At 34.8% G+C, this 20,622-nt stretch overlaps 1 protein-coding gene across 2 annotated transcripts in view; it reads right to left on the bottom strand.

Annotated features, from left to right (window-relative positions):
- The window catches only part of SNTG1 (syntrophin gamma 1), a 299,012-nt gene that overhangs the window by 60,709 nt on the left and 217,681 nt on the right, over positions 1 to 20,622 (bottom strand). For both annotated transcript variants that reach the window (XM_026516491.2, XM_026516492.2), the window contains exon 14: positions 2,037 to 2,189. In XM_026516491.2, coding sequence (XP_026372276.1) covers positions 2,037 to 2,189 — 153 coding nt within the window. The remainder of the gene's footprint in view (positions 1 to 2,036; positions 2,190 to 20,622) is intronic.

The following is a 20,622-nucleotide window of genomic DNA, read 5'->3' as shown; positions in this document are numbered from 1 at the left end:
ATCTTCCTGTTTCAATATTCACTACGTTTTCCAAATTTTAGGGTATTAATTTAAATGACAATATAGAATGTTTAGAAATACCTGATTTTAATGGATTAGCTCTTAATTTAATATGTAGATATTTATATCAATATAAAGTACATCAGAGATCCAGAAATATGTAAGTAGATAGATTAGAAGCTAGAAAATGTTAGGGTGCAATCCCATTAATGAAAACCAATTTCAAAACTAAAAAAAATATTTAATTCATTAACTGGTCTTAGTCGATTCATTAATTTTCTATCTTTCTGACTATTTCACAATAGGACATATGTTCTTTCTTTATTTTATTTCTTTATTAACTTTAATGCTAGCGGAAATACTGAGAACACAGAAGAAAAAAGAAAAACAGAAGGATGTAAATATATTCACATCCTTGAATTTTGAAAATAACACCACCAAGGTGTTCAGTCATTGATTACTGATTTCTGATGCAGTAATCAAAGGGAAACTATAAGATCTATAAAACAACCAAAAGCTTACAAAACATTAAATATTTCACTTTCGCTTGCTATATGCATCTTAAATAAGTATTAAGTATTATGAGATAGTCCAAAGAAATGCACTGAAAATCAGCTTAGAGAATATGAAGCCCAAACTCAAAAAAATGGTTTTAAATTACATCAGAACAACATAATGTTATCTCATTTTTAAACATCAGGAGACTTAAAATGAAATCTTAAATTGAGACCAACAGATAGGTATCTCTATGTAGATGTTTACAAGTGAAGTATGATATTCTAAGGAAATTCTAATTAAGAAAATTAAAGATATCAATATAAATAACAAAAATGTCAACTCCTATTCAACTAACAAATTTTAGTACTTAAAATGGTCTTGGATGTTGATACTTGGACAAAAATAATTGAAGGTATTTTTAATCTTTCCATTTTGGATATTAAACTATTTATTGAATTGAGATTCTATACAGGTAAGTTATTGAAACAATATTCCTCAGTTACATTAACAGTTTAAGATATATGCAGATAAGCAGAGCTATTACAAGGTGTCAACTAAGCAATGAAACAAGTGAAATTTGAGTCTTCTCCCTGTCCTTTTCCCCTGATTTAAATGTCATACTGACGCAAACTGATATGTTCAATATAGAAGGTTATAGTCAGAAATAAAGGAAATAAATATATGTTACATATCAGTTCAACATATTGAAAAAATACACATCCAAATCTCCTATTATAGCCAAGCATTCCAGGGGAGTCAGTGCTATATTATCATCATGGTATGTTTGTCTTTGAAATTAAGTGTCCATGTGTCTATTAGGTCCTGGCTCCATGAACCCATTTGCATGTGGCAAGTGCCTCACAACTGCTCCATTTTGCCAACAGTCTCGTCAGACATCAGCCACAGAACCAACGTTTGGGAGCCTCATCTATTCCATGGTCCCATCAATTGGAGAGGCTGAAGGCTCTGTGAAGTTTGACCTACATGTAACTTCACATTTAAGAAATAAAGTTTAATAAATATGCAGTACAAAATGCATTGTACTTCAGCTGGTAAATGAATAAAACAGTCCCAAGCAACCTATAACTTAGTGTGAGGAATGGCAACCACATATCACTGCAATACAAGACAGTGTCAGTAGACCTAAGAAAACAGACCAAAAAAAAAAAAAAAAAAGAGTGATATTGGTGCTCACAAATGGGATGGTTTGAACAAGATGGTTGTGACAATAGTAGTAATAATGGGCAGGTCAGACTGGAAATCAGGAAAATCTTGGTGATGATATGACCTCTGAAAAAAGTCTCAAATTACATGTATGGTTTTGAAGGGTAGAGGTGAAGGGAATTATTCCTAAAAAGAAAAAGCACTGTGAGAGAATGAAGCCATTCACGCTAAAAGTTAGGTGGTCATGATTGGAGAACAGGAAATGGCTCTGTAAATTAATTAAAATCACAGCATTTTCTATTTGAGATTTAAATTCTAGGGAACAGTCATGCATTTTTAGGAGTCACAGATCCTAAAATTTCACAGACTCTCACCTGTATCCGTTCCACCTCCAGAAAGGTTGCTGTTTGGAAGGCTCTTTCCCACTGGGCGAGGTCAGACTCTAACTCCACGGAGAAGTAGAGATCCTCCCCAGACTCAGACTGCACGGTGAAACAGTGTTTCCGCCGGTCCAGCAGGTCACTGTCCTGATGAAAACCTGGAGTTACACAGGCTGGCATACATCAATCCATATTGCTAACATGGCCATACCCTGAGTCAATGTTGACTAAATTCATGGTGGAGATGCCAGTCATAAAGATCAAGATACCACTAAGTCTTCATTAAAAATGGTCATAGTAGCCTAAATTCCACATCTCAAAGTCCATAACTAATGCATTTCTTTACTGTATCAACGCTGAAGCATGCTCATGAAACAAGTGAGGATTTTGGCTTCTATGCTTACTAGCCATGTAGCTACCAAAGTATTTAACACATGAGATTCAGTTTTTACTGTATGAAGGGACAACACACATAATCTCCCTTTCCCCTTACAGAGCTGTCAAGACGATGAAGTTAAATAATACTTATTAAAATGTTTGCAGTTTTAGAAAAGTTTAATAAGCATGGTATTTTCTATGGAGTTGATTTCTTTAACCCTTAAAGCATCATGACAATATTCATTTACACAAGAAATGAAAAAAAAATGAGTCCAGATTATCTAAAAAATATTTATTGCTTTTAAAAGATATATATTTACCTTACTTATGTGACTGTATTTTATTGAGTCAAAAAAGACTTTCACATGGAAATTCCTTGGTCTTACTAGAAGTTTTCAACTGTGTGCACACATCTATGTGTACTTAAATTTCAGAGATGTTAAAAGAAAATGCAGCGAAGAATTGATGAACTAGGGTAACCCCGGACAATATGTCAGATATGGTCTTTGAATTACATGTGGATTGTACTTAAAATGGTCAAAGGATAGTTACTGGTGTCTTTTACCATTTATTATATGGTGTTTCATAAAGGTATCATCATTAAACACCCAAAATATTAGAAGGAATTCTCTGCTTTGGCAAGTGTTTTCAAAATAATAACTATTTTATTAATGAATCAATTTTTTTTTTTTGGTATTTGGAAGCTTGAAATACTAGAGGAGAGTGAATGCATGGCAGTAGTTCTTCTGTTGTAGAATTTAGCTTTGATAACTGCTGCCAGGAGATACTCGGTGGCTTAAAGGAAGCTAGATTCTCTTTGTGCTTATGATTTTCCTACTACCTTAAGGGAAAAAAATGAAAACATATTATCTTCAAAAATATAGTCCAATGGTAAGCAATTGTAAAGTAATTTTTAATCATTTAGAGCTCATAATGTCTAGAGGAGTGGCAAAGACAGATATTAAATAAATTAGTACACAAGTAAATACATCAGGACAGATCAGTATAAGTGCCATTACAGAGAGTAAGAATGCAGTTTATGTCAAGTTGCATTGGAGAGTTAGGGATATGTCCTCTAGGATGTAAATTTCAAAGAGTGGCTGAAAGATGAATGGAAGATTAAAGGTAGAATGGACAGGAAGAAAACTTCCTGACAGAGAGGCTGGTATTGACAGAGGCCTGAAGCAAAAGATTCAGAGGTACATTCCAGAAATTCAGAAAACAGAGGAGAGAGAGACTGAGAGCCATCACTGGGAAAGGAGATGTGTCACTGGACAGGTCCTGCATGTGGGGCTTTAACATAAGTGTAATGGTAAGCCACTATATTAAAAAAAAAAAAAGTTAACAAATCCTCGATTTATGTTGTAAATATTTCAACTTCTCTATTACTTATTTGAATTGATAACATTAGCCCAAAAATTGTAACTGAACACTACAGAATTTCTGGAAACCCCTCCAGTTTTATGCTTTATTCAATGGCCTTAACTTTCCTTGTAATATAAAATTGTAACAAAATAATCGATGTCATTAATAGCCAGAAAACTGTTGATATTTTTCCTTCTGAGAAGTTGCATCTTGCCATTAAATCTTAAAATAATCTTCATTTAAGATTTTCTGTTTTCTTGGCAGCTTAACTCCTTTACTTTTTTATTTTATTTTTTTTTTTTAAAGATTTTATTTATTTGACAGACATAGAGACAGCCAGCGAGAGAGGGAACACAAGCAGGGGGAGTGGGTGAGGAAGAAGCAGGCTCATAGCAGAGGAGCCTGATGTGGGGCTCGATCCCATAACACCAGGATCACGCCCTGAGCCGAAGGCAGACGCTTAACCGCTGTGCCACCCAGGCGCCCCTCCTTTACTCTTTTAAAACGAATTAGCATCTTACATTACATTACCTAAGCACTGAAGCTCCAAAGATAGAATTCTCTATTCAACTCTGCAAATATAAGTTGGACATCTATGAATACATGTGATTATTGGCTATTGCTACTTATAGGACGCTCCTTATGCACTGACTCAAGCTACAACTGCTATGGGCATCCAGACACTCAGGCCTCACAGTTTACTGAGGGAGACAAATATGTAAAAATAATAAAAAAGCATCATGACAGTCCTATACAGTTAAAGTGCTAAGGAAACAGAATAAGCAACAATAAATCATTCATGAAAGTGGAAAGGAGAAAGTTTTGTTCTAGGAAGAGACTGTCTTATCATCAAGGACTTAGAGACCCCCGCAAGAGCAATCTGCTGCAAATCTGAATGGGCTCAGGAGCTCCTGCTAAGAAATGCATAGGACTGCCTGTGCCATGATAACCCCCTGCAGGTTTTGAGGCAAGAAAGAAGACAGAATACACCGTTTTCCAGAAGGAAGAGCAAGCAAGGCGGAAGATAGAAAAAGTAACATGTTGGAATCCTTTTTTAGAAGTTTAGTGAAGAGCGATTATAGCCCAAGCATTTGAAAGAGCTGCTTTAAAAGCAATCATCCAAAATATACATACTCTTCTGTCTCTCCCTCATGCTGTCTACTGGAGTACATCTGCTGTAGTGATAAGAACACAGGCTGCAGCCTCAGATGCTGTCTGGATTCAAATCTCAACTCTTTCATTTATTAGGATGTGCTAAGATAATGCATATAAATTTTAGCACAGTTTCTGACATATAGTAGTTCTTAATTAATATTAGACATTTCTATTATTAATGTTGATATTCAATAAAAATAAATATGTATGTTATTCCCTAATCTCTACTTCTTTAACTTGCTCTCTGTACACTTTGTTTATCTTTAGTCAGAGTGTGAGTTTGGCCCCAGTAGAAACAGCAGCCTCTGTAATAACTCACCTTGTTGGAAAGTATCACTTAATTAATGGTAATAAATTAACAGCTACACACATCTTGGGCACTATTTTTGTGCATTGATCTCATTTTCGACTTTTCCTTCAGAAGTATTCTCTAGATTTTTAGATTTATTTCAAGTCTTCTGGACACTTTCTGCAGACCAATAGCCAAATGCTATCCTTCTTAGGATTTGTCTCAGCTTCACAGAGCAATATTACACAGAAACAACATACTACAACTATGTTTGCTATTAATATACATGATTTTCCAAGGTATTCAGAGGTCAATAGTATAACCAAAGTGGTTTTTTACTAAAAAAAGAAAAAAAACAAAATAAACTATGTGTTTAGAATAATTATTGAGATGGTAGACACAGTCAGCCATAAATTTTCTATTGTACTTAAAACATGTAAGATTAAAGGAGGAAAAAGCTGCCAAAAATCAGCGAGTTATCCCTACGGCAAAGCTTCCACATATATCTACATGGTTTCTTCTCCCCTTGACATTACAATTGTTTTATCCAAATTTGCTAATGTGGCAAGTTACTTGTTTCACACTTTTCCAATTACACTTATCATTGTTCTAATAATAGATATGTTTTTCTTCAAGTTAATAAAACTTGTGGATTTGAAATGAAAGAGTATAAGCAGATGAAGGATAAATATTTTTGCATTATTATATTAAATATAAGGTACTTTATAAACTACATGACTTAACTAATATGTTTTTCACTGTTATGTTTGATACTGCTCCTTTTACTTGGACTTACAGTGAATAAGGAAATCATTCAATCGTTATACATGATTACTTAAAATAAACAAAAATTTTAATAAAATATATTTTTAATTAAACAAGAAGAGGAGGCCCAGCAAGTGTTCTTCAGCTACAAATAATAATTTCTATTTTTTTGCAACTATTCTAAGAACTAAAAATGAGAAGAAAAAACATACCATTAAAATTAAATTTTACCAATTAATTTTGAATTAGACTTTCAAGAATGAGTGAGTCTCTAAAGAGACTTATTAAATCTGCATCAAGTCCTATACAAAAAATGATACATTTAATGGCATCATAATACTATTTTAGATGTTAGATGCTGAAAAATAAAATCAAACCAAGTAAGTACTTTATAGAATTCTTTTTTTGGATTTTAGTTGCCTTATCTGGGAAAAGGAATAAAACTTTAAATCTTCTTGTTCTTCTTAGGTAATTGGAATCCCTGATATAAATGGACATAATAACAAATTTCAGAAAAAAAAAAACAAAGCATATTCTTCAAATACAATCTCTAAATTAATCTGTATAATAATCCATCAAAATAGGCTATCATCTTCATTTCCCTGATGAGGGAACTAGGTCTTTGACATAGTGGTCATTGCCCTCATTTTTAACCTCTTTGGCCCTAAGGATTAAGATTCCATCAGTTTGGAAGCCATTCAGCTTAAATTTGAATGCCAATTTTACCACTTCTTTTCACATCCCTTAGAATCAGTTCCGGCATTTTTAAAAAGGGGATGATAGTACCTTTCTCAAGGTTCTTAAAGATGAAATGAGTTTATATGTGTATATCAGTTAGGAAAGTAATGGGCACATATTAGTGCTCCATAATATAACCGGTATCACATAATATCACTAATAATCACAATATTAGTCATCACTATTGATGACTAGTACTAAAAATCTGGAATAGATCAGACTCCAAGTCCTATGTACATTCTAGTGCATGCGTGCGCACACACACGCACACACCCCTTTCTCTGTAATACAGTGTAATATTGCTACGGGAGATGGTAGGATACATAAGAACAGTCAGGAAGGCTTAATTTTCTAACAAAATTAGCTACCCAGTACTCACATTGAAAGGGAAACGTTTACCAGAATTGTTTATTATATGGGCAAACTTGACTCTTTTGCCATTCTCTAGATATTTGTGTGTGTTGTATGTGTATGTGTCCATACAGGTGTGTGCATTCTGACCTAGTTTAAAATAGCTTCCTAAATGTTAATTAACTTTGATACCTATAAATATTCATTTATTGTTCCTGTTAGTAATATTTTCCATTTGAAAAATATTACATATATTATAAAATACTTTTATAGGCATCCCATTACCCATTTTAAATTTGGGACCATTAAGCCTTGAAAAGGTCAAATAACTTAAAGAAGTATATGTACAGAAAATTCAGAGATTCTGGAACCACACCCCACTGTGTTAATGAGGTTGAAACTAGCAGGAAGTTTAAAGATTGTTTTTCAGAGATTTGTTTCCCCCCTACTCAGTTATTGTGTCTTTTCAGAACCCACTAACAAACCCACTGTCTGTCTCTGCAGAAGCCTGGACTCAAGGTCAACTGATGTGGTTCCAGACTATGAACAAGCAAAGCCCTGCATTCCTTAGCAGACAGAGATAAGGAGCCCAAGACCCCATCTGGCTTATAGTGATTCTGGGAATCACTCTGCAAATGCAGAGCCCTCTCTGTCCTAAGACAACCTCCTGATGTTAGGGCTGAATTATGCCTTGCTCTTGATGTGGGAAACAGAGGTAGAAGAAATGTAGATAAAATCAAATGTCCTTGTAACAGGAGCCCATTGACAAATACGTGAGGCAGGCAGAGTATAATGTTCCTTCAGGAAGCTCCCAACTGTCTTATTGCTAATGTCTTGTTAGAGGAAAATGTAACCTTGGTTTGACAATGGCAACACCTCTAGTATCTTGTGATTCTTCTTTGGTATATGAAAATCCTTTTGGAACTTCCCTTACCTTTACTTCCCCCAACCCCAAAGTATATAAACAGTTGCTCCTCACGATCCAGGGCAGCAGCTCTTTCTGCCCACGGGTCCTGTCCCCGTGCTTTAATAAAACCACTTTTCTGCACCAAAGACGTCTCAAGAATTCTCTCTTGGCTGTTGGGTATGGACCCCAACAATACTAATTCAAAAACACATCATTCTGGGGGCGCCTGGGTGGCACAGTGGGGCGCCTGCGTGGCACAGCGGTTAAGCGTCTGCCTTCGGCTCAGGGTGTGATCCCGGCGTTATGGGATCGAGCCCCACATCAGGCTCTTCTGCTGGGAGCCTGCTTCTTCCTCTCCCACTCCCCCTGCTTGTGTTCCCTCTCTCTCTGGCTGTCTCTATCTCTGTCGAATAAATAAATAAAATCTTTAAAAAAAAACCACATCACTCTGATGTTAAGTCTCCACCTCAAAGTGAATGGGGGTGTATGTTACATATATGTTTGCTCAATGTGCAAGCTCCATCTTTCCTCATGAATAGCCATAAGTCTCCCCACCCTTTTCACCAATATGCAAGTTATCTCTTACCCTGAATTTTCCCTTTAAACAGCTCATCCCCTCCTAGCCCAGAAACTGGGAGATGGTCTTTAGATACCTATCTGCCTTCTCCCCAGGCCACCTGAGTAAAGCAACCTTTCCTTTCCAGCCAACACGTGTTTTTCAAGTATTGGCTTTCAAGCAGCAAGGAACCTAATGGGTTTGGGTAACAATTATAGGGTGTGTAGGTAAAACATGTTTTTAAAAAATATACTCAGTATTCACAGTTTTTTTCTGATTAGATTAGATATTCTAAGATTAGAATTCTTAGGTTCAGAAATTTATGTGGATGGGGGAAGTGGTTTAAATAAAGTAGGTGTGGGACACATTACCCCAGACCATCATGAACCTAGCAGATAGGTAGTCTAAAATGACAAGGATCCCTCTTGGCACTGGAATTTACATGACTCAGATGCAAATACATTAACTGTTATCTTGGAGCAAAACCCTGGTTGTTGGTTGTTTTTCCTTGGCTCTTCTAGACTGGAATACATTGACCTCAGTAACTTCCTGTGCTTCCAATATGCCCCTCAGTTTATAACATTTATAAGGATCCTCTTGTTTAAATCTATCCACACTGCAGGACTTAATCTCTTTCTTTGGCTTAATATGTGTTAGATTTGGCTTTTTATAGGAAACTAAAGCAAAGCCCTATTTGAAGGAAAAAAAAAAAGGAGTTTCAGATAAGACAACTAGCCCATGTGGGAAAATGCTATGCACCTTCAAAGGGAAAATGCTTTTTAATATGATAATGTTTTTACAAAGTAGATGGCACATAAAGGGCATATAATTATCAAAGGAAACTTAATCTTTGTGTTTGATTTGTATTCCTGATTTCTTATTCAGTATACTTGAATCATTTTTCATTATTATTTTGATTGATATCAGCATTTTCCCTAAGACAATGTTATTGAAATAAGTAGGAATTTTACTACCATAAATTACAATTACTAGAAACAGAAAGTAAACAAGCAAGCAATAGACACAGAAAACAATGTAAATTTCTTACAATATCAACAAAGATGTCTTTCAAAATTACCTATTGAAATTAATGATTTTAATTAACAGTTATAAGATTCATCTTCAAGATTTCAATTCTAATACTCTGCTTAGGAGGATAATTACATCATACTAAAATGATCCTCAGATCTATGCTTAGAAATCCATGCTTCCATTGGAAGAGTACATGGTTTTCTGGAGAAAAAGCTTTCAGGAGCTTGGTGGGGGGTGGGATGTATAATTTGTTACTACAAATGTGGATATCCTAGGGTCATAAATAGTGGGAATCATTTGGTCCTGCCTGCCTTCAAGTAATAATCCAAACAATCCCACCTTCAAATATTTGCAAAGAATGAAATCCTAATTCTTAGCCTTTAATACTTGGTATGTAAAGATCGTCTTAATCTTCTGGTATTCCTTTTTTAAAAATGGAATCCCTCGCAGGGAAGTTTATAATAATTCTTTTTCTTAATCTTTCTTCAGATGTGATTAAAAACAGGTGGCCACCACTTTTTAAAAAGTAACCTTTTATATCCTTGTCACCTCTCAGCTTTCCCTTTATAAAACCAAATGTTGCAAATTCTTTTACCTTTCCTCATAGGTGCTATGTTTTAGGATTTAATTATCATAGTGTCTCTCCACTGCAACCTCTATAACTTTTTCTAATCCCACAAGTAGTAAAAGCCATCAAGCAGCCAGAATGGACTCATATAGATATAACCAACATGAGATATAAAGGGAACTACTTGTGTCTTCTAAAATTACATTTCTGTTTATATCACCTAGTATACTGTATTAGTGTTATGTCTGGGGAGATGTAAAAAGTGCAGATCATTGTGGGAAGTGATATCTGGTTAGCAAAACTCTCATAAAATGTGTACAATTAAACCTGCACATTTTGTCAGATGAAGGGGAAACTGCTCAATTAATACTCACGAGTATAGATAATATAATCTTACTCCTGGCTTCTGAGTCGTCTTCTAAAGAGCAGCTCAAGACAACACAGAGTGCTATTTACATTACAGTAACAATAGATGCTGTCTTTATTAAAAAAAATCTATTGTTATTTCTTTTAAACAACACAAATAACTTCCAACCTTTTGAGAAGAGTTCAATACTGCATATACCCACTGCTATCTCAGAACATATTTTACCCTTGGCCTATACCAATGCCCATAGTAGATATTCGGCTGACATTCAATCAAAAAAACATTGCAAGCCTGTTACGTGCCAGGCACTGTTCTGGTGTAGAAACTTATCTCTGAGCAAAACAGATGACATCTCTGCCTCATGGAGATTTGTTTTGAGTGGGGATGAAACAAACCATACAGCAAACAAAAAGATGCTTAACCATAGCATGTCAGATGCTGATAAAGCCCATTAAAAGCATGTGGAGGTGCTACCTCAGGGGTATTGCCATTTATATAAAATGATAAGAAAAGGGCTCTTTAAGGATGTGACATTTGAAAGAGAGGCATAAAGTAAAAGAATACACTATTTAAGATATTTAGGGAGGACAAAAACAAGCTCTAAAACATCATCCTAGCATTGGAGGGAGTTAGGGGCAGGTGGCAGGACACTAGAGGAGACAGTTGGATAGCTGAGCAAAGTGTGCAGGAGATCTTACAGTCTCCTGGAGTTGTCATGAAAGCATTGGATTTTACTCTGACTCAAGTTGAAAGCTAGTAGGAGAAAAGGTGGGAGGTCAGGAAAACAGGCAAAAACGATAAGATTAACACAAGTGAGACATGAGGGCGACCAGTGTTGTAACAGCAGTTTGGGATATATTTTGCTCATCAGATGAGGGTATGGGAGAAAGAGACTTCAGGATGATACCAAGTTCTTGGAAGTAAGCAACTAGAATGCCAAAGTTAGAATGGCCATTAGCTGAGTGGGCATTTGGACAGTGGGGGGACATAAGTTTGAGATGCCTATTGGCTATCCATCTGGAGGCATCTAAAAGGCCATAAATGGAGGAGAGAGCCCTCTATAAATTCATAGTTATTGGTATATAAATGACATTTAAAACAATGAAATTGGCAATTGGTTGGGAATATTTAACAAATGAGAATCTTCAGGGGCGCCTGGTGGCTCAGTCTCTGTTAAGTGACCGACTCTTGGTTTTGGCTCAGATCATAATCTCATGGATTGTGAGACTGAACCCTGCATCTGGCTCCACACTCAGCAGGGAGTCTGCTTGAAGATTCCCTCACTCTACCCCTCCCCCAACTTGTGTGCATAGTCTCGCTCACTCTCAATCTCTCTCTAAAAAGAAATAAACAAATTTTAAAAAATGAGAGTCTATGGGGTGCCTTCATGGCTCAGTCATTAAGTGTCTACCTTCGGCTCATGTCATGATCCCAGGGTCCTGGGATCGAGCCCCGCATCAGGCTCCCTGCTCAGCGGGAAGCCTGCTTCTCCCTCTCCCACTCCCCCTGCTGGTGTTCCCTCTCTCACTGTGTCTTTCTCTGTCCAATAAATAAATAAAATATTTTTAAAAAAATGAGAATCTATGAAGAGCCATTAACATTACTAGATCATTCTGAGTAACTTTTGGTCCTCTCTCATTCTCCATAATAATGCAAGCACCAACACATATTCCCAGAATAAATTTCCTTTCACACATAAAAAATAACATTGTCATTTTTACACATTTCTGTTAAATAGAAAATAGGTTATATATGATATATACAAGTATATATAACAATGCATGATTTAAACTATAAAATACTGCATATATATTCATATATACATACATATATGTGCAATGAAATGTTTTAATATACATAATATTGTTGGAAAACAGATGTTATGAAAATAATTGAATGTGGTATAACTCAGAGCTGTCATTTATATGTGGAATAAGACATCTCTCTCTTTTCCATTGTATGTAATTCTTTTCTATTTCTACCATTTAAAAGGCCTTATGACCTGTAATGTTTATGGTATCAGTTTATGTTTCTACGTCAATAAAATACAACCACATAACCTTCATAACTCTGATTTTATATAAATACAAAGCATGCAAGTATTTCTCGGTCCAAAATAATTTTCATTTCTGCAATTCAATTGGGCAAATGTCTTAGTCAATGTCTATAACCGATCTATTCTCTAGCACATACTGTATTAGCTTTCAAATTATCAAAGCAATTAATAAATATATTCTGTTAGTTTATCTTAAGATTAGATGGTTATGACCTTTGTTTATTTGAAAGCATCTCCCCGAGAACAAGAGGAATAGGGAAGGAGACAAAGCAAACAAAATTAATTCTGAGTATTTGGTTTTTTTTAAGATTTTATTAATTTGAGAGAGACAGAGCACAGAAGCAGGGGGAGAGGCAGAGGGAGAGAGAAAGGGAGAAGTAGACTCTCCACTGAGCAGGCCCCTGGGATCACGACCTGAGCTGAAGGCAGACGCTTAACCAACTGAGCCACCCAGGCACCTCAAATTCTGAATATTTGTTATTCTATTTCCTGTGTTTGTACACACTACCTTTTGGGTCATCCTGATGGAATGTCACTGCAGAAAGGAAGGCTGTCCACTGCAGGCCATTTACTATCCTAAGACTAAACCGGGCTGAGTGGGAGCACATACCTGCTCTGCTCCACACTCAGTCTAATTTCTACATTGCAGCCCAATGCTTCCATGTCACCAGGGACCGAGGATGCTGCGCTTGAGGCCCAAAGGTCACACGAGGGGCTGAAGACAAAAGAAAGCATGTCTGGGAAGGATGTTGGCAGAAGTGGTGGACAGAGCAACTGCTATCTGTCTCATTTCAATGTCTGCAAGCTTAGACTGTCTCCAAGCAGAAAGGGAAAACAATACCTAATAAGGACAACACTTCCTTGTCCAATGAAAAAAACTGAATTTATTATTTTTAGTGCTTTGATGATATTCACAAAAATTTCACATTCTGTATATTAACCAACTACAGTTTCATCAGCCTTTTGTCCCTAAGTCAAGAAGCTGAAGTCCATAAAGAGGTATACCCTGGAGATACTGCAGGTTCAGTTCTTGACTACTGCAACAGAGTGAATATCACAATACAGTCAAATGGATTTTTTTGTTTTCCAGGGCATATAAAAGTTACATTTACACTCTACCGTAGTCTATCAAGTGTGATAGATGGACAAGCCTTAATAAAAAAATACTGTATTGCTAAAACATGCTAACAATCATCTGAGATTTCAGTGAGTCATAATGTTTTTGCTTGTAGGGGGTCCCACCTCAATGTTGATTGTTGCTAACTGATCAGACCCATGGTTGCTCAAGTTTGGGGTGGCTGCGGTAAGTTCTTAAAATAAGAGAGCAATAAAGTTTGCTGCATTGATTGACTTTTTTCTGCACGAACAATTTCTCTGTAGCATGTGCTACTGTTTAATAGCATTTTACCCACAGTAAAACTTCTTTCAAAATGGGAGCCAATCCTCTCAAACCCTGCTGCTACTTTATCAACTAAGTTTATGTAATATTCTAAGTCTTTTGTTGTCATCTCTACAATCTTCACAGCTTCTGCACCAGGAGTAGTTTCCTTCTCTAGAAACCACTTTCTTTGCTTATGAATAAGAAGTAACTCCTTATCCATTAAAGCTTTATCATGAGATTGTAACAATTCAGTCACATCTTCAGATTCCACTTCTAATTTTAATTCTCTGTATTTTTAACACATTTATAGTTACTTGTTGCACTGAGGTCCTGAAACCCTCAAAGTCATCCATGATGGTTGGAATCAACTTCTTCCAACCTCCTATTAATGCTGATATTTTGGTTTCTTCCCATGAATCACAAATGTTTTTAATGGCATCCAGGATGATGAATCCTTTCCAGAAGGTTTACAATTTACTTTGCCCAGGTCCATCAGAGGAATCACTATGTATGGCAGCTGTAGCTTTACAAAATGTATTTCTTAAATAGTAAGACTTGAAAGTTGAAATTGCACCTTGATCAATGGGCTTCATAATGAATGTTATGTTAGCAAGCATGAAAACAACATTACAATATTAACATCAGAGATCACTGATCAAAGATCACTATAACAAATATAATAATAATGAAAATATTTGAAATATTGTTAGAATAACCAAAGTGTAGCACAGAGACATGAAGTGAGAAAATGCTGTTGGAAAAATGGCACCAATAGACTTGCTCAGTGCAAGTTTGCCACACACTTTCAACTTCTAAAAGACACAGAATCTACAAAGCTCAATATAAAGTGAAGCACAATAAAATGAGATTTGCCTGTGTTATACAAATATTCTTACATGATTTGCAAATTTTATATGAGAACATCAAGAGGAGGATACTATTGGATGCATACTGTTTGAATTGTTATATTAAGGAATTCTTTAAAATAAAATTGCCTGTTACATGTAATGCCTTTTTAAGAATCTGTATGTACTTCTCATCTATTCTCCTCCTACTACTAGTAAACAAGAAGATGGATCAATAGGTTGTTGGAATCACAAATGATGGAATCATTTACCATCCTCAAAAGAATTCTTACAACTTAGGGTAGTGGAGAAAGAGCATTGCCTTGGTGTTCAATTGATCAAGGTTGTATTTCCATATTTTCTACTGACTGTGCAAAAATTGGCCCAGGGAATGGATGCCACCAAAGCTCTCTATTGCATAGAGACATGTCTGTTGATGACTTCCACACAGGATATGGTTGCTGATAAATTTTTTTCCATTGAGTAAGAGTCTTATCTCTGATCTCTGGGACATTCCTGATTTCTCTTTCTATAATGTGTATGGTTATGATAGAACTGATACAACACCAGAGAAAAGTAACCTTCAAGAGTTATAAAGATAGTCTAATTCTAGGTCATCATCAAAGAAATGGGTCCATTTCTCTTAATTCCAAGCACTTGGTCAAAAGACTGCCCAACGATTTCAAGGATGGAAGGACTTCTCATTCAAATGCTTAGTTGGACTAAAGTAAAACATATCCAGGTCTTTACATTTGCCAGAAAGTCATGTTATGCAGAAAATGAGCAAGGGGACATTCACATGTTGGACAAAAGTAAAGGAACTGTCCTGATGGATAGGACTAATCCCACTTCAGGGTGGCATACTTTTCAAGAACAGTTTAGAGACAGAAATCACTCATATATGGAACATAAGGAATAACACAGAGGACAACAGGGGAAGGGAGGGAAAACTGAACGGGAAGAAATCAGAGAGGGAGACAAACCATGACAGACTCTGGACTCCAGGAAACAAATTGAAGGTTACAGAGGGGAGCGGGGTGGGGGATGGGGGATGGGGTTATTGGGTGATGGGTAGTGAGGAGGGCATGTGTTGTGATGAGCACTGGGTGTTATACACAACTAATGAATAGTTGAACACTGCATCAGAAACTAATGATGTACTATATGCTGGCTAACAACATAATCAAAAACATTTATTGAGAAAATTCTTTATAGGATTCCAATTTGTTGTGGCCAACAAAACATAATTGAGAGAAAATTTATTCACTCCTGTGAAATGTTCTCCTTTCCAAGGACATAGATATATAAACACACACATGTGCATTTGTGTATTTGCCTGTGTAGGGGGATGTGTTTTGTCATTTTGTGCTCTGGAGATATTGGTTATGATGTTTTAGAAATAATAAATAACTATTTGATATATTTTTGTTTTATCAAAACATGAAATAAAGTTCAGTTTTGCTTTAGCATTACTATACAAATTATTCATTCTTTTACTATGTCATGTTTTCTCTGAACAACAGCCAATGGTCTTAATAGTACCTAAGATAATTCTTAGGGATAGAGTTATGGCTGCTTTTATTTCAAAAGATAATTTCACTACTTTTATTTTTGTTTCCCTAGGGTGTATTCATCCTTCAGCCATTCATTATGTACTATTATTGTCTAGTTTCTATATGCCATATTAACATGATTATCCAATTAGTTGGTTGAGAGAAAGAGCAGTGACATGTTAGTAGGAATCAGCATCAAATTGCTGAAGCTTGTCTTCTGGACCCAATAATTCCAATGATACAGCATTGATAATTTGCTTCATCTCCTTTATCTCAGAATCATCACTCTTATATCAGGAATTACAATTATAGCTACCTTATAAAGTTATTGGTATGAATAAGTATGCTAAAAAAGGGCACTTAATCAGCATTGAAAAATGTTAGTGATTTCTTTCTTTTTTTTAAGTTTTTTTTTCTTTTTATTATGTTCAGTTAGTCAGCATATAGTACAATAAATAGTTCTTTTAAAAGCTAGGAACAAGGTCAATTTTGACAAGATCCAACTGTTGACAGATGCAAACCCTCTAACACTGTTGGTGGGAATGCAAACTCATGCAGCGACTCATGAAAACAGCACAGGGGTCCTCAAAAAGTTAAAAATAGAACTACCCAGGGATGCCTGAGTGGCTCAGTTGGTTAAGTATCTGCCTTTAGCACAGGTCATGATCCCATGTCCTGGGTTTGAGTCTCACATCAGGCTCCTTGCTCAGCAGGGAGACTGCTTCTCCCTCTGCTCCTCCCCCTGCTTGTGTTCTCTCTCTCAAATAAATAAATAAAATGTTTAAAACAACAAAAAATGTGTTAATTGAAAATATTTCAGATATTTTGGAGCTTGGCCAAAGACTTTATTCCTTACAGGTGTACTATAATTTTAAAGCTGTTAAGATAAAAGGGGAAACAAACAATGAAATCTAATCACATAAGTTAAATTTCATAAATCTGGTTCATGTATGTCTTTAAAAAAACAAAAAACTTGACCCACTGCAAAACCCATTTCTTACAGTATATGTCCTGACATATTTAATGTAAACATCACAGGCCTATAAGACCATACTTTAAAGGTTCATGATCTAGTGAGGACAGAGAGCAGCATGGGTCCAGAGAGTTGGATCCTCATGTGTTCCTTCTACTTCAGTGACTGAGTAGTTGTAACCTTGAGTTTCTCTAATCTTCACTGTTTATACTAAGTGGGATGTGAGCAATGGGTGCAATTTATTCAACTCTTTAAAATATGCAAAGGATAAGGAACAGGATGTAGACAATGTTCAGTGTATGTTGCTGAGCTTCTATAGAAAAATATAAATCATAGAAGTTGATATCATTCTAAACAATAACAAAATAACAATAACAATACTTGTATTAGTAAAATGTATAATAGCACAAATATAATTATTGATAATAATAAAATTATATGATTAAAAATTGGAACTGAAAATTATCTATGACCCTATATCTTTTTTAAAAAAAGACATTCTAAAACAACTTGAAGGAGATTTCAATGCTTTTCTGCAATGTTCCTTCATGGATGAAGGCCTCAGAAAGGGCTTGTATCTGGTTTCCACCAGTACTAAATCTTTATGTGCACCTGTGTAAATAATGATATAAGGTTTTGGAAGGTGAAACAGATTTAAGATCTCATACAGTAGTAAATTTGCAAGGTAGAAAACTTCTATAAACAAAAATCCAAAAGTATTAAGTTTAAGAAGGATTACCAAAAACCTAAAGTAGACCTGAAGGAATTTATGCTGAGTTGAGGATTACAAATTATTTTCTTCTTACATGATGAATCCTTGAGATTGGCACCAAATGGATTTGGGCAACAAAGCCAATTTTCTAGCTTTCTCCTTACACAAAAAGTATGCTCTAACTGCACATACAAAATTTTAGTAACCAGAAAATTATTATGGAAGATGTTTCAATTATTTAAAATACTTTCTAAAAATATTCAACTTATTCATATTTTATGAGTATTATATAAATTTCACTTGAAATGTCTTTCATTTGGAAGATTTTCCTAACATATAGTCTCATATTTTATTAAAATTATTGGAATAAATTACAATATTAGGATTTAGATCAGCAATGCTCCCAGTGTTTATTTTCAGAATTAGTCAGTCTATGCTTCTAGTCAGACTGAAGGGGAATAGATTTCTGCAACATGAAGTTGTGATAATTCATAAACATATTGTTCTTAAACCCACTTAGATGTGGAAGGAATATCCCATAAATAATTAGATATTAAGAAAGACAGGGATGGGTTTTGGTTATTTGGAAAACAAGATTGGATATCTTTTGTGTATAACATTATCAAGAAGGGGAAATGACCGAATTATTTATTCCCACATCTTATTGCTAAGAGATACTTATCCGCTTTAAATAGGACCTTGAGTTATTTTAGAAGCTTTATTTAAGTCTGTAAATATTAAAACAAAAAAGATAAAATTTGAAGAATCATCAGATAGGTTTCAGAAGTCATGTACAATTATTGAAAATATTGGACAAATTCATGTTTTGTTCATATCTGACATACAAAAGGTAGTGCAAACAGTATAACTTAAAGAAAAAAAGTAATACATAAGAATGAGGTTGAAATGTGTGTCATTACATTGGACAAGTGCAAATATTGGAAACCTCCAGTTGAAAAGAAATCAAAGCAGGGAAAGGGTATTAAACTATGACTTTGAGCTTTCAAGAGCATACAAAGGTCAATAAAACAAATTTCTAAAAATGAGATTTGATTAATTAATATCCTGGGGCTTGAAAGATGCTTTGGAAAAATAGAAATAAGTACTTTATACAAAGTTGGAATTCTAATGGAAGAGCAGGTACATGCTAAAATATTAATAAATCCAAGACAATTCTAAAATAACAAAATAAAAGATAAAGTCATGTTTTTATCAATGATGATCATTGTGTTTTAATAAGAAAGGAAGCTGGATTTGCAGTAGCTGGCACTGGCATTGTGGACAGCAGTCAGCCTGTCCTTGCTGACCCATGGTATTTCCACAGACAGAGATCAGGGTAAGAGAAACCAGTTCTTATCCATCACAGTAACACTACCTTAGTTTACAGTTTGTAAAGCCTCTTAAAAATCACCAGGGAAATATACAGGGAAAAAAAAGAAAACATACCTTAAGAAGCTTGGATTTAGGAAGTTATTGCATGTTTTAGGGCAATTTAATTCTCTAGTGATACACTAAAAAACTAAGAACTTTAATCATTTTTAAATGACAATAAAATGCAAAACAATTGATATTTTTAAAGAATAATTATGAAAATGAAAACGGATACAAATTTACTCAGAAAATGCAGACACATCTTTTTTTACTGAGATGGTTTCCTTAAAAAATAGGTTTTTTTTCAAAAGTGTTAACTTCAGAGTCAAATAATATCCTTTCAATTAATACAAGCCATTGACATAAAATTCTACTAAAAATAATTCTTTATCTAAATTACAGTTTTTGGAAGAATTCTTGTCTCTAATAAACCACTAGCATTTGCCTAATAATGATATCAATACACTCTGATGACACATACTATCTTCTACATTTTGTGTCTTGTACTATCTTCATTTATGTGTATACTGTATATTTGTATATTGTTGTATGTTTTCTTATTTTTGCTTTTATCTGAAATTAGATCATAAAAAGTTTTGGAGCAGCTCTTTTCTGTTCAAAATGCTAGTAGTGAGGGTAAAAGGAATAATACTGGATTTAGCTTTTTAATCACCAGTATAATAACTATGAGGTACAGGAATATATTTGATATCAAAATATGAAGAGCATGAAAAAAATCCACTTATTTATATAATTCTTTCTATATGGGATTACTCCATTATTTTAATTTGATAAAATTATTTTTCCATTTATCTCTTTCTTTATTCTACTCATTTTAACAATTCTTTTTAGTTGCTTTGTATTTGAGCAAAATTTTAATCAGCATTGTCTTAGAATGTTCTTTACCAGCCTGACTGCCTTTAGGCATGATTTGCTGCATCTACTCTACATGAGGCAGGCTTGTTTTTCTTGTATGTTTGTTTTACAGTTCTCTTTATTTAGCAAATCCTGAAATATAATAATTTTATTACAATCACATGAAGACAATTTGCATGTGAATTACAAGGACTTATTTCTTGAACCATTTGATAATTGCCAATGTGATACGTCATCACCCTCCACCCCCATATTTTCCTATGTAGTTTTAACAAATAAGAATATTAAGATATTCTCCCATATCACTATAATACAACCTTCAGAACAAGGAATTTGACATTG

The sequence above is a fragment of the Ursus arctos genome, unplaced genomic scaffold (genome assembly GCF_023065955.2).
Source record: "Ursus arctos isolate Adak ecotype North America unplaced genomic scaffold, UrsArc2.0 scaffold_6, whole genome shotgun sequence".
Classification (NCBI taxonomy): domain Eukaryota; kingdom Metazoa; phylum Chordata; class Mammalia; order Carnivora; family Ursidae; genus Ursus; species Ursus arctos.
The sequence above is the reverse complement of the archived record's forward strand: the minus strand, read 5'-3'. Positions and strand labels throughout refer to the sequence as shown.